The sequence below is a fragment of the Crocuta crocuta genome, unplaced genomic scaffold (genome assembly GCF_008692635.1).
Source record: "Crocuta crocuta isolate KB4526 unplaced genomic scaffold, BGI_CrCroc_1.0 scaffold207, whole genome shotgun sequence".
In the NCBI taxonomy this organism is placed as follows: domain Eukaryota; kingdom Metazoa; phylum Chordata; class Mammalia; order Carnivora; family Hyaenidae; genus Crocuta; species Crocuta crocuta.
The window spans coordinates 1771495-1786154 of NW_027531996.1; the positions used below are offsets into that span (position 1 = coordinate 1771495).

Consider the following 14660-nt stretch of genomic DNA (forward strand, 5'->3'; position numbering starts at 1 on the left):
ATGTATATATATATGTGTATATATATATATACACACACATATATATATACACACACATATATATCTTTCAGTAATATACATTCTTGTCTTGATAAACTTTTTCCAGGATTCTCATTTGAATTTTGAAATTAAATAGTTTTAATGAACAGTTAACTCTTTGTATGAGAAAGTTATTGTTCAATCTCATATAAACCTGCTGTCTTATTGAAGAATCTCTCAAATTCAACAAATCCTGAATGTTAATCCTCGGCGTTTATTCATTTAGTTGGTATTTTTTTTTAATTTTTTCTCAAAGTATATATAATTCTAATGAATTTTAATTCTACTTTTCTTATGTGATTTCTTTCTATTTATTAGCATTCCTACTTCATTGCCCCAGATATAAGAGGACTCCCAACAATTCCTGAGAGTGTAAGTTTCTGTTTTCTATGTTTTTTATGCCACGCATATTATGAATTTTATTTATTTCAATCTCACCATTTAATAATTTCTTTACAGAGAGGGGCACCTGGGTGCCTCAGTTGGTTGAGCGTCCGACTTCAGCTCAGGTCTTGATCTCACAGTTTGTGAGTTCAAGCCCCGCATCAGGCTGTGTTGACAGCTCAAAGCCTGGAACCTGCTTCAGATTCTGTGTCTCCCTCTCTGTCTGCCCCTCCGCTGCTTGTGCTCTGTCTCTCTCTGTCTCAAGAATAAATAAACATTAAAAAATTTTTTTAAAAAAGAATTTCTGTATAGAGAAATAGAATACATTTTAACTATTCATTTTTATTAGAAATAATGAAGAAATAAGTAATAATGGTGTTATCCCTTTTTCATCTTTATTGTGTCTGCTACTTTAATCCCTTAATATCTGGGTGTAGGTAAGGAAAATTTTATCAGAAAAACTGTTTCTACCAATGAGATGGTTTAGTAGGATCATATGTAATAAGTGACATCCTGAGACCCCTGGATCAGATAGAAGAAAATATCTCAGATGACTTTACTTCGTGGGAGGAATGATACTGGCAATGGGAAATATTTCACACATAGTTTCTTTAGTGAACTGACTGTACTATTTTAGATAACTTGTATGATTCTATGAATATCTTAATGTTTTGGGCTTGGTTCCTTGATTTTAATTTAAGTGATATAGATTTTGTAGGCCTTTAGGGGTACTAGAAGAAATGATTGCTAAATGTTGTATTTTAATTAGAGCCTAATAATGTAGTCATATTAGAAATATTTTCAGTGTTTTAATAATTATTACAAATTAATATTTTGTAGAAAGATTTACATGTCAGGTAGAAGTGACAGGCTTTTGGTGGCTGTGTGAAAAGGAAATTTTCTCTTAGGTAATTTTTTTAACTTCCCTTGGAAAGATAACAATGAATCAGTGGAAATAATTCCATAAACAGTAAAAGATACATCAGTAGGAAAAAAAAATTCCAGAAATACTTTTATATTTTTTGGACTCTACTGTTCTTCCCAAAATGTTTTCAGACCTACTAAGTGTTTACCAAAAGTACATGGGTTATGAGTGAGTGACATCTGGGAAGACAGTTGTGAATTTTCCAGTATCAAACCTAGACTGTCAGTGGTATATTTAGTACAGATGAGTCCAGATAAGTCCTATGAAAAGACTAGATGAAGCTGTTTTGAATATGGGCCTTAAATAGATTATTAGCACAGCATTCTATGTTGAGAAGTATTTTTCCATCTAGAAATTACTTTCTTTGATATTATAGGAAAAATACTAATGTTAAATGCCATAAAAGTGATTTTGTATATGAAGAGTTGAATTTGAAGCTAAGATAGGTTTCAGAGACGGAAAACAACAAATGAATTTCTCCCCACTAAATTCGGCATCACTCACTCATAGTTTCTGTTATGTGCCCTGCCATTGCTCGTTTGTCCTGGTAGAATTTCTGCCTTTTGGAAAGTGAAGAAACAATTGGATTTCTTGTTTCCTTGCCCAATTGAAAAAGTTTAGGCCTTCTAAGTCATAGTCTACTTGGTACCACAGTTTCAGTTGGTTATCATATCTTATTCAGTCTCTTCATTACTTTATAACTTTCTGATATGCTTAAGTTTGAGTACAGAAGTTAAAAACTAAGAAAGAGAGGATCTAAATATTGAAGTTAATGTAGTTTATCCCAATTTTATTCATATATGGGGAAAATAGTATAAAGTATTAAATCAAGGAATCAAATTAGGCTAACACCAAGATTTGTTTGGGTTTGGTAGCATAGAGCAGGTCTGTTGTGGGATATAAAGGGATTTTCCTTAATAAAGGACCAAAGATCTGCTTTATGAACCCATCTCATCCTCTGGGTTCCTGTACATAGTACATAGTATCCAACAATGATGCTGTCTGCCAAGTGATTGACAAACATAAAAAGACTCAAATGTATTTTCTGGAACAGCAGTTCTCAAAGTTCAGTCAGTGTATATGAAAATTACCAGGAATACTTTCTTAAAAAACAGATTCTTGGAGCCATACCCTGAAGATTACAATTCAGCAGGTCTACAGTGGGGGCCTAGGAAATGGGCTTCTTTTAGAAGTACTTGGGAAGGGGGAGTGGAAAATGTGTGATCCTCTGATTACCCTCTGAGAAACATTTTCCTAGGGGTAGGATTATGTTTCAAATAATAATAGAATGTTACGTGCTTCGTGTAGCAGCAGAATAGTATTACATTTAATTATTTTAATGAATACCATTTTTAATAACAACCTCCTTTGAACCTTAAGACTTGTTGGTAAATGTATAAAATATTTTCCTTCATAATCACCATGAGCTATAACTTACACAATCACTCTTCACTTGTACAGAGAAATCTTACAGAATATTTTGTTGCCGTGGATGTGAATAATATGCTGCAACTGTACGCCAGCATGTTACATGAGAGGCGCGTCATTATTACCTCTAGCAAATTAAGCACTGTAAGTACTTCACACTTCTCCTTTTAAGTGGAATGTATTGAGCATTTCACAAAAAGACCTACGAACCTCTGCAGACTTAGAAATGTTCTATGTGTATTTACAAGACAATATCTACATACTTTTTTGATATATGGTTTTAATCTAGCTCTTGAAATACAAAAGTCTGATTTATAGAAGGCCTTCTCAGATGCATTAAGTCAGGTTAATTATTTTTTCTTATCAGGAGATGAGAGGGTTTTTTTTTTTTTCTTTTTAACTCTCCAGAGTTCATTTTAGTGCCTTCTACCATATAAAGAATTCTTAAGAGCTATTATGAGATCTTTATTATTCACTTGTGGCTTTTTCCATTGGAACTACTTGAAAGAAATCAAGGGGCCATGATAATAGCTGCTATCCTAACCTGGTAATAGGTAGATTCATCTTTGTTGCCAAGTAGGGGTTTGGGAGTGGATTCTATAATAGTTCTGATTTGGAGGAGCTCTTCAGGCTGATAATAACTTAAAAGTCAAAGTAGCATTCTTTTTTTTTAATCACAGGTTTTATGCTACTCACTGAAATGTTCTTTTGGAAGGTCTTCATTACTGTGGTAAAGGCAGTAAGAATAAGAGTTCTCTTGGGTCAGAGAGAAATATTCAAAAGTATTTTGCTAGATTTTGTAACTTTTTTCTACTAAGTATTAAAATTGTCATATTTTACTTTAAAATGTTTAACATAAATATAAATGTAATTTTGAGTAATGAACAAGATATTTATTAAAAACATTTAATGTTGTATGAATTTGCTTCCTGACAAATTTGGTTACTTGATAAGAATAAGGTAATCTTTTTATGTTTCATTCTCCCACAGTAGAAATAAAAAAACTTTGTTCTATAAAGTTTTAGTACATTATAAGCAGTTTTAGGAATTCTGTAGGATATCTATGTAGTATTCAACAATGAAAAAATGTATGTTTAGAGAGGCTTAAATGGTCACCTAAAGGCCAGATAGCTAATTACAAGCAGGTAGTGAAGCTGAGTGTCCTGATTCTAATTTTGGTTTATTTCCATTACCCTTTATTTGAAAAAATACAGTTTTGAGATTTTGAATTACAATGTTGATATACCTACTTTTCCAAAAAAAATTGAAAATACACTACATATTGAAAAACACATTATATATATTTAAAGGACTACGTGTGGAGACCTGATGTAATGTAGTACAATCAGAGAACAAGCACAAGTCCTGGCAGGTCATTTGCATTTTCTTAAAATGATACTGAAAAATTTAATCTGAATCATTTGGTACTTTTTATATATTTGCTTTTCTATTTTTGATTTACCATGGAAATAAAACCATTCTTTCTTCTCCCTGTTCTTTTCCTTCTTATTTCTTAAACATGTTTTTTTTCAAGAGTATAAATAATATTTCTATATGGATATTGTCCTGAAGATTAAAAAGATTGTACAAACTGTCTCAGAGGCCTAGGAACTAATTCTTATCATGAAGCCTACTATATGCTAGGCACTTTCTAGGCACTAAGAATTCATTAGTAAGCAAAGTAAAGTCCAAACACTGTTGGAACTTATATTGAACTGATGAAACAGATAAAGAAATGAATGAATAAAAATAGCTATTATGTCTTATTATGGTGAGTACCAAGGGATAAGTGATAAAGAGAGTGTGTGTGTAGGGTGGAAGGTGAGGTGCAGGCCTCAATTTTACCTAGGGTGGTCATGGAAAGCTTTAATGAGGTAGTATTGAGCAGAGGTTAAATAAAGTACAGGAGAGAGCTATGTGAATAAACATATATGCTTCCCTATTTACAAAAACATTTGAAATAAATCTGAGTATATGATTATTATAAAATATTGGTGTTTCTCTTTATTGCAATTTGTAAACACTTCTTAATAGTTGGATAACCTCTCTGTGACTCTGTTTCTTCACATGTAAACTGGGAGAATGGTAGTAATAGTAGTTATAAATCACATAGGATTGTTGTAAAGATTAAGGAGATATTTCTATGTCTGTCTCTATAGCTATAGAAACACATACGTATATATACATACATAATATACATATATGTGGAGTGCTGAGAATTGTATCTGCATAACATTCAATGTCGACTCAAATGATTGAATCTAATGATTCTAATGATTATAAGCTATAATTTTATAGTAGGTTAGATCTGCAGTTTAGAGTAAAAATGAACATGCCTACCCTTTAACTTTATTTGAATTAAATAATAAAATTATTTTAATAAAGGCTTGGTATTATTCAGGGAGTTGTTTCTTATGTTTGAAACTTTTACCAACTGTTTAAGACAATTCATGAAAACTTGATGGGGATGTCACTTCTAAGTTACCAGCTTCGTTTTAGTTCATTATCTGGGGCAGTAGTACTGATAAAAGAAACATAATTCAAGCTTGCTTTCATGGTCTCCTTACCCTTATGTGGGGGAAGCTGTGTTACTTAAATCTATCTTGAAAAATTCATATATCTATTTCTATTTCTGCTGTAAATTCCATGCATAGTAACATTTAAGGTCAAAGACTAGTTTTATAACAAATTAGAAATAAACTATATTTTAGGAAGAATTTAGTAAAACCTCTGAAACATCCAAGGAATAGTTAAGTATCAATGAATTGACTGACTTTTAAGCTTTTTACATTCTCATTTTATATACCATGAAGACTGTACTGTATTTAGTATTAATGCAAGAAATTCTGTTTTACTCATTTTTCATGTTTTAAATCCTAGCCAAAATTTTAACTATTGGAAGAGTACGTGTAACTTAACGCATCTTTATATCTATAATTTTATTAATAGCTTTAGGAATTTTGTTTGTGTGAGTTTACTCTTTAATAAAACTCATATTTTATTAGAACCATATTTGTCAACCTTAGAGCTTGCTAGGTGTTTTAGTGAAGATTCACTGGGAGGAAATCAGCTAACTTAAAGATCTTTTATTAGGTGATGTTTGTAGTTAAAATTATAATTTGTAATTTATAGACATTAACTTGAAAATAAAAAAAAAATAATTCTGAAATATGTTAGCAGAAGTGTCAAGAGTAGTATTACATTTTTACACTTTTAATGAGTCCCCCTCCCCACTGAAGTGTTGTATTTTTTTGTTTGTTTTGTTTTTTCAATTTTTTTAAAAACCCAGTTATATAACATATATGTAACATAGCTTCAGGTGTAGAATTTAGTGATTCCTCACTTACATACAACACCCGGTGCTCACCACAAGTGCCGTCTTTAATCCCCATCATCCATTGATCCCATCTCCCTGCCCACTAAAGCGTGGGACTTTGTTAGGACCCATGATTACATTTTTTTGTGTTTAAGTTTTATGAATTGGGACATAAACAAGTTAGTGTTTATTCTATTGGTATATACATTATCAACTACACACAGAAGGGTTCCTGGTAATCCTGAACAAGAACATTGATTTTATACATGCTGTAGGCAGGTCCTAGATGTTTTAGCCCCAAGTGAATCTTGAGTAGACTAGCAGAACATCACACCAAAGTCTCATGTATTCAAAGCAAAGCAATAAATCATGATATTACAAGAGTAAATCAGTTGACTTATTGCTGTTTTGTGACCAGAGGTAGAGAAGATTGCTGTTTAAAGTCATGTCATTGGTTCTCAAATCAGTCAGGCATGAAGTCTTGTCATATGCCTCTATAATTGTACCTCACCAGACTTTCTTTAACTAGTCAGCTGGGGCTGTGTATTTTGTCTCAAACACCCGGCTGGCCAGCATCTGACAGGAGCTTTCTCATCATCCTGTCAGTAATATGTTAACTAGAGTGTATCTTTGTGGCCTGTAGAAGCAGGTGGAAGAGATGCTTCCCTTTAAAGCAGATGTCTAAATGTTAGCTACTATTTTGACCAATATTTAGCTGGTAAATATCACCCTCTTAAAGCCTATAAGCACATTAGTTACAGAGATTGGATTGTATAGTGCTAGTTCTCTCTGGAATATTGAGAGCAAGCAATATGCTATGAGTATTGGAATTGTGTTAATAAACTGGAATTTCTTCCTTTGTTCTAGTTGCCCCCAGGCATTTAAGCATATGCTTTTCTCTCCTTCTCTCATTAATTCCATCAAGGGTGTATGCAAAAAGAAATCTTACGGTCTCTGGAAAAATCAGCTATTAAATGTAGATTTTATAGGTTTAGACTGAAGGGGAATCCGGAGGATTTTAACCTCTCCATCTGGATTTTACATATTCTTGATTTGTCTCTTAATGGTACCACCTGTATCAGCATTTAATCTGAAACCTGAAGCTCAGAGAATGTTTCTAGAGATTAAGAATTGAACAGTTGGTGGGAGAATAAAGATTATCCAGGTCTAGTTCCTAGTTAAGACTGTTGAAGTGTATTTTTGCACGCCTTGTGTTTTTAAAGCTGAAGCAAAATAGTGCACTTCAAAATTGTTATCAAGACCTTTCAGGGAGACATATTCTAGGAACAATTTTTAGATTTTTAATTCTTCCCAAAGCCCATAGCAATCAATTATGTCAGCTGAAACTGTAGGTTAAGAATTCTGCTTACCAATGTATTATTTGACATGCATACCGCTCCTCTGAACAATTATATATGTATTGTTTCTCTTTCCTTAGTAAAACTACTATTGAGAGCAATGGGTTTATTTTTAAACGTACCTTTTATATTTATGTTTTTACACAGTACAATTTTTTTTTTTTTTTCCATTTTGCAGATAGGCAAGGTTTTCTCTTCTGATGACCTTTCCTATACTTCAGCGTAACTCACTGGCTACCTCACCCAGTATGTCCTGAATGGACCACATCATCTTTTGCCTATAATCTCCTTATCCTGCTCAGGGGCTGATTGAGGGAATCCTCCCCTCTGTCTCATCTTCCTCCCCCACCTAAGTTCTGTAGATCCTTCCTCCTCAACCCATTCTTCTGTGACCCCTGCACTCCATTCCAGCTTGTCTTAATTCAGGCAGTTGTCGCTTCCCACAAATACTGTTTTCAGATGTTTACACTGCATGTTAGCATTATCTCCATTAGCATAAAATGATGGTGATGATTGGAGGAGTCCTTTTAGCCTGGAATTACACAGTGCACACTCTGAGCCGCGTGCTCTTTAACTTCATCATCACTTTCTGTAAACTTGAGGCAGGGACCTTACTTGGTCCAGTCACTACAGTAAGCCTACCTCTTAGGACAGTGCTGATACATAGTAGCTTTCTAGCAATGATTTTTGAGTCCGTGCTCGAAACTGCACTTTTTTGGGTCTTCTTCAAATGTGTTTTGAATTCTTCCGTCTTCATCCCTCTGAATGTTTTCCAAAATCTGGTTTGCTCTTCAGAGGTTTAATTTCTATCAGTAACTGCCATTATATTCTTTCATCCCTGAACTACTGTACTACTTACCACATACTTTCTGTCAAGTTAGAATTACTAGTGAGTTTGTGGAAGACTTGTATTAGATATTTATCTCTTTGCAGCTTAGAACCATGGTGTGTGTGTGTGCGTGTGTGTGTTTGTATATTTAAAACTAATTTTTTAAATTGTGGATATCAGAAAAAAGTTTTTAAAATAACATTTTTATTAATTGTATTATGAAATAGAGAGTGTCCATCTGATACTAAAAATGCCAGAGTAGAAATTTGTGTTTTTGACAAGTAAAAATGTGTCTGTTTGATTGTCCCTTTGACACTTGCCTCTTTAAGTAATAGTAGTAATAATAATAGCAATAAAGATTTCATAAATTCTAAGTTTATAACTTAGAGGCTACTTTTCATGTAGGCTTTGTCTTTTAAAAGATTTGTGTTTAGCCATTTTCTACTAGAGAATCTTAATTTTTGAAAAAGTCTGTGCCACAATTATAATTCCTTAGGGAAGAACTTTAGTACATCTTGAACTCTTTTCAGGTTTATTAATTTCTGTTGCTATGTTGACTCTTGTTTGGCCTCTACAGGAACTTGGTTTGGTATCTTTGGCCTTCATATAGTCCTAGGTAGAAAACCTAGTGCTTTCTTCTTATGACGATGATTACTCGTTCATTCAGTGAACTACTTCTCATTTATGGAGTGCATGACTCATATCAGACAGTTCTTGCAGGTAAGATAATGAGGCCAAACTGTCTGTATCAGTCTGGGTCCAATTAGCTGAGAGAAAATATACAGTATGTTGATCAAGGAAAGTTTAACATAAAAAATTTAAAGCTAAGACAAAGGACTAGAGTGACAAGGGAGAGGCTAGCAAGCAGTGAAGAGAACGCCAAAGAATATAGGCATAGCATATATAAAGCCACTACTGAGCTTAGAATTCAGACTGAGGTAGAATACCCAAGGAAGGAACCCCGTCTGGGCCTGAGATCTAGACCTCACTGAAGAGGGAAGAGCCATGGCTCATTTAGATGGCCCATTAGAAGTTTTGGTGGTGCTACACTAGCAGAATTTGTTGGAAACCTGCCCTTTGGAGGACAGACATCATCCTTTCAAACTTGCTAGAAAGGCACTGTAGGAGTGCTGTGGAATCTGTTCACAGAGAGATACCTTGCTGGCAACACACTGCTGTGAGCTCACCTGAGGGAATGCTGTTTATCAGAGTTGTCTCACTAGAGGCACTCGCATGAAATGCCATTGAAGGAGGGGAGGGTGGTGCCAAGAGAAGCTGTTGGCTGCTTGGTACTAGTGACAGTTACACACTGCAGTAACCACAGGCAGAAGCTTCCTGCATTATAGCAGCCAGGTTCTGGAAAGGCTGCAAGCATTGCAGGAGGCAGAGGCGCTACTGCTTCAGAACTGCTTGTGGTGGGGAGTGCTGGCCACTATAATTTGTAGGACTCAGGTGCTACAGGAGCTGCCTGTTACACGGGGGCTTTGTAGCCATCTGAGCTACAGGACCTGGGCCTTGAGGAAGCCAGGTCCCTGACAAGCCATAAGCTCTGCAGGAGTCGTCTGAGTGAGCACCCTGGAACCAGGAAACAAAACCCTTTCTTCCTGAAATGTCTCTTCAGTGTCCTCTCCTGACAAAGCTTAATATCATGCCAGAAGTTAAAAGGAATAAATAGCTAAGGGGCACAGATTCATTTTCATAGATAAGACAATAAGGGGGTAAGTTAGGCAGTAAATGGGTAACTGGTACAGTTCACCCCTTTGGATACTCATCTTCCATTTAAACCCTTCTGTACACATTTGTCCTTCCTATGCAACAACAAATCAAATCTATATATCGTCCTTTAAGATAGAGCTATCCTTTTTACCAATGTAGACATTTCCCCAGATGACGGAAAGCACAGTCCCAGGAGTCATTGTAATTATTCAGCTGCAGTCACATTTAAATTTCTGTTAATCACCAACAACCTATATGTAAAATAAAAACGGGAAGTAGAAGAAAAAATAATAAGCAGATAAAAATGAACATGTGCATGTGAAAGGCAAATGAAAAACACGCAAAGCGACTATATTCCTTGTTTCTGTAACTGATCATGAGACAGTACTGGTATTTATGGCTTCCTTGTTTCATTAGCCATTTCGTATTTCCCTCACCCTAGCCAGAACCTCAGATGGTTGGATTCTAGACCGGGTGTGGTGATATGACCTTTCACTCCAAAAGGATCTGAATACACAATATTTTTGCTTGTTTTACGTTTATTTTTGAGGGAGAGAGCATGAGTTGGGGAGGTGCAGAGAGAGGGGAACAGAGGATCCGAGGTGCGCTGTCAGCTGACAGCAGCAAGCCTGATGCGGGACTTGAACTCATGAACTAAACCGTAAGATCATGACCTCAGCTGAAGTGAGACCCTCAACTGACTGAGCCACCCAGGGGTCCCTCTGCATATTTTGGTGTGTTATTGCTATAGTTTTCCATTAAGCTTTATTCTTAGGCATAGAAATACTAAAAGGTACCCCAGAGAACTTCCTGGTTCCATACATGGTCCTTTTTGCCTCTTTTGTGTAAAAGCAACTCAATTTCCCTTTGGTTAATGAAATCAATCACTCCAGCTATTAGATTAACCCCAAATTTTAGCCTGTTGGTTCAGTGACAATAATTGGTCCAAAATGGCTATGTGGCGATCTCATCTTCCAGTTCACATGGAAGTATTTCTGTATTGGGAGGTAAGATCTCCAGGTCAAAAGAGCTCTTTATAAACTGCTGGGACTGGAGATAGAACTTATGCACATGGGTTATTAAGTATAATAACGAGACAGTCATTCTCACTTCTACCCTTTGATTCCTGGTCGCATGTATTCTGGCTGTGGGAGAAATAGCACCATAAAATGCTTTCTGATTTAAAGCATATCCTGCATCATGTCAAGTAGAATCCTACCCTTTCAGGATATCATTCCCGACTGGCACCACAACTGAATCTTCAGGAAGCTGTTCTACTATTCAATTAGGCTAGTTGCTTCTAGGTTATTAATATGGGTAAGACTAGTTAACTTAATAGGCCTGAGCCCATAGCTTTACTTATTTTGCTATTAAATGAATACCTGGATGAGACTCAATGCTGTACAGAATGTCATGCTGATGGACATGTTATTCTGTGCATCTAATGATTTTGGTTACTGGCAGAAACATTATAGTCAGAGAAGACCTTACCCAGATCCTTTACTCCAGTGAGGACAGACTTCAGCCTCTTCCATGAAGGACGACTTCCAATGTAATTAACCTGTCACCAGGTAGCTAGCTGATTGTCATGGGGGGATATCTCACCAGAAGCATTCTGCTATAAAACCTGCTGTAGGGGCACCCCTGGGTGGCTCAGTTGGTTGAGCATCCAACTTCAGCTCAGGTCATGATCTTATACTCATGAGTTCAAGCCCCACGTTGGCCTCTGTGCTGACCGCTCAGAGCCTGGAGCCTGCTTTGGATTCTGTCTCCCTCTCTCTGTGCCCCTCCCCAACTCGCACTCTGCCTCTTTCTTTCTCTCAAAAACAAAACAAAACAAAAACCTGCTGAAGAAGCTCCCAGGTGTTACTGCTGGGCATTGCTGGCCAGGGTGCCCTGCCAGAGCCAAACCCTGGAGAAGCACAGGCCCTGTCAGATCCCCGCTGAGAGCACACTGGAGCAGGAAGCAAAAATACTTTCCTCCTGCAGTGTGTCTCCAGTGCCCTGTACCGACAAAGTCTACAGTGTCTTCTACTGACATGAGGCTATCTGGAAAAGAAAAAATTATCAAGGGCACAGAGCCATCATTACAGGTAACAAAGAGTGAATTTGGAGTTAATGGGCAATATTTTAAAGGCAAAGCTTCCATGAATCAGATATTTTATTGTGATTTCCTACAGCGATAAAGTAGCGTTATGAAAAGAGTAAATAATAGCTAACGATTTGAGAAGAAAGACCTTTATTTTGAAGGAAATATTTAACATTGGTAAAGTTTTCCAAAGATCAAGTGTAACAGTATTGATTTATTCATTTGTGCATTGATGCATATTTTTATTCACCAGGTATTATGTACTGGGAATTTTAAAGTTATTAATTAGAATCATAAATATCAATAAATAAGTATCAACTAAAAAAAATAAATTCTATAGTGTCAAGTGAACCACGGCCAGCCAATGTGGTAAAAACTCTAATATGGAAAATGTGAGAGGGAGCGTAGTAGATTCAGGAGTAGACTTCAGTATGACACTGGTTCTCTGAAAGGAATTTGTGTTTTGTGTAGGAAATATTTACTTGTTTAACGTGTGTGTGTGTGTGTGTGTGAGAGAGAGAGAGAGAGAGAGAGAGAGAAATGCTGTGCTACCTAATGTAGTTGGAGAGATAAACAGTAGCCAGATTGTGAAGAAACATGTTTGCTAAATTAAGGGGCTTAGATTTTATCCAACAGATTGTAGGGAGGCAAATGAGGTACATAATATGACCAGTTTTATTTGGGGAAAGAGAACACTGGTGGCATTATAGAAGAAAAAAATGGGGTAGGGAAATTCCTACTAACAGGATTCTAGTTTAAGGCTGTTGCAGTAATAAAAAAGCAAGGAATGACTAGCTCTTGAACTAGGACAATGACCATAGAGGAAGATGAAGTTGAGTTTTAGAAACACTTTTAAAGAAACTTCTGTTACATGTAGAGTCTGTTTGAAAGTAGGTAAGGAAGAGGGAGAAGTATAGAATGACCCACAAAGGACAAATCTCTTTACCAGGTATTTACTTAGTTGCTATTATAATGGCCGTGGCTTAATGTCATTTAATTATCAGTACATTGTAACTTAATAAGTGTGTGTGTGCCTATAAATATTCGCATGCATATAGCTGCTTATACATTTGTTCATATATAGATACATATACTTACGTATCTTTGATTTGCATGCTAAATATACATATATGTATGTTAAGTTTATATGGGAATATTATATACATTTTAAATATTAGAATATATATGTATAATTAATCATCCTCATTTAATTATAGATTATTATGAGTTATGAGTTATTTAATCCCAATTATAAAGATTTAGAACTTTGTGATTGCTTTGCAATGGCGATTATTGCTTTAACATGTATTGATGGTTTGCAACCAGTTTTATTTTGTGCCTGGTAACAGACATTTTAAATTATGATTTTCAGAGATGCCTAATAGTTAAAAAAAATAGCATCAACCTATTGGATTTATTTAATGGTTATTAAAACATTATCCCCCAGATATAGGTGCAGTGTGATTATATTAGTAATATCTTCTAATTAAAGATTTGTGCTTCAGTCCTGACTAAACCAAAAAATTAGATTGCTTTATATAAGCCATTTAACTTTTATCCTGAAGTTTCTTGTCTAAAAACTGAAAAAATTGAACAAAAGTGATCTCTAAGGTCCTTTCTAACTGCTAAATGCAGTGATTCTTTAGTTGTACTGTTTATTTCTTTTTTTTCTTAATTTTTTAACATTTATTCATTTTTGAGAGATACAGTGCGAGTGGGGGAGGGGCAGAGAGAGAGAGGGAGATAATGGAATCTGAAGCAGGCTCCCGGCTCTTTCAGCACAAAGCCTGACGCGGGGCTTGAACCCAGGAGCCGTGAGATCATGACTTGAGCCGAAGTCAAACACCTAACCGACTGAGCCACCCAGGCACCCCTGTACTGTTTATTTCATACATAATTGCCTAAATTATGTAGTTTTATATAATTCACATGAACATCTTAATCCATAGTCCTTTAGAATCCAGTATCTACAAGTTTTTGAGGAGAGAAGATAGGCAGATTCATTCGAGCAGTGCTGTAGTATTAGACTTAAATTTTAGTGGAAAGGTAACTGGGTCTTCTCCAGAAAAGGAAAACTCCTACTGAATTGACTTTGAGAGTGAGAAGTAGAAAGCAGGAAATTTAGTGATAGGAAAAGATCGTGTAGTGATGGAAATTTGTTTGAAGCCATTGGCATTCATGTGTAGTGTGACAGCTATAGAGAATCAAAGGGTCGAGGAGAGGTTAGTATGACAATAATAGTGGTTTATACAGGGTGACTAGAAGGCAGACTCCTTAAGGGCAGGAATATTTGTATCTTTTGGTCATTGCTACACCTCCTGTACCATTAATAATGCGTGGCACATGTTTGGTGTCCCACTTACCAATTGTGTGATCCTGGGCAACTGGTTTAACTTAGCCTCAGTTTCCCCACCTGTAAAAATCATTAAAAGAATGAATACATAAAAGAACCAAGGAAGCAAGAAAAATTTAGAGTTATTTGGCTAGGAAAAGCTAATAAAGCAGTGATCATTTGGGAGATGATTAGAACTTTCCAAAGGACTTGGTTATGATGGAAAGAAGTTAGGCTAGGTTGA

At 35.7% G+C, this 14660-nt stretch overlaps 1 protein-coding gene across 1 annotated transcript in view; it reads left to right on the top strand.

Annotated features, from left to right (window-relative positions):
- Positions 1-14660, top strand: part of DENND1B (DENN domain containing 1B) — a 244586-nt gene that overhangs the window by 120187 nt on the left and 109739 nt on the right. Inside the window, exons 9-10 of the mRNA XM_077775092.1 lie at positions 358-411; positions 2810-2920. Of these exons, the coding sequence (XP_077631218.1) occupies positions 358-411; positions 2810-2920 (165 nt within the window). The remainder of the gene's footprint in view (positions 1-357; positions 412-2809; positions 2921-14660) is intronic.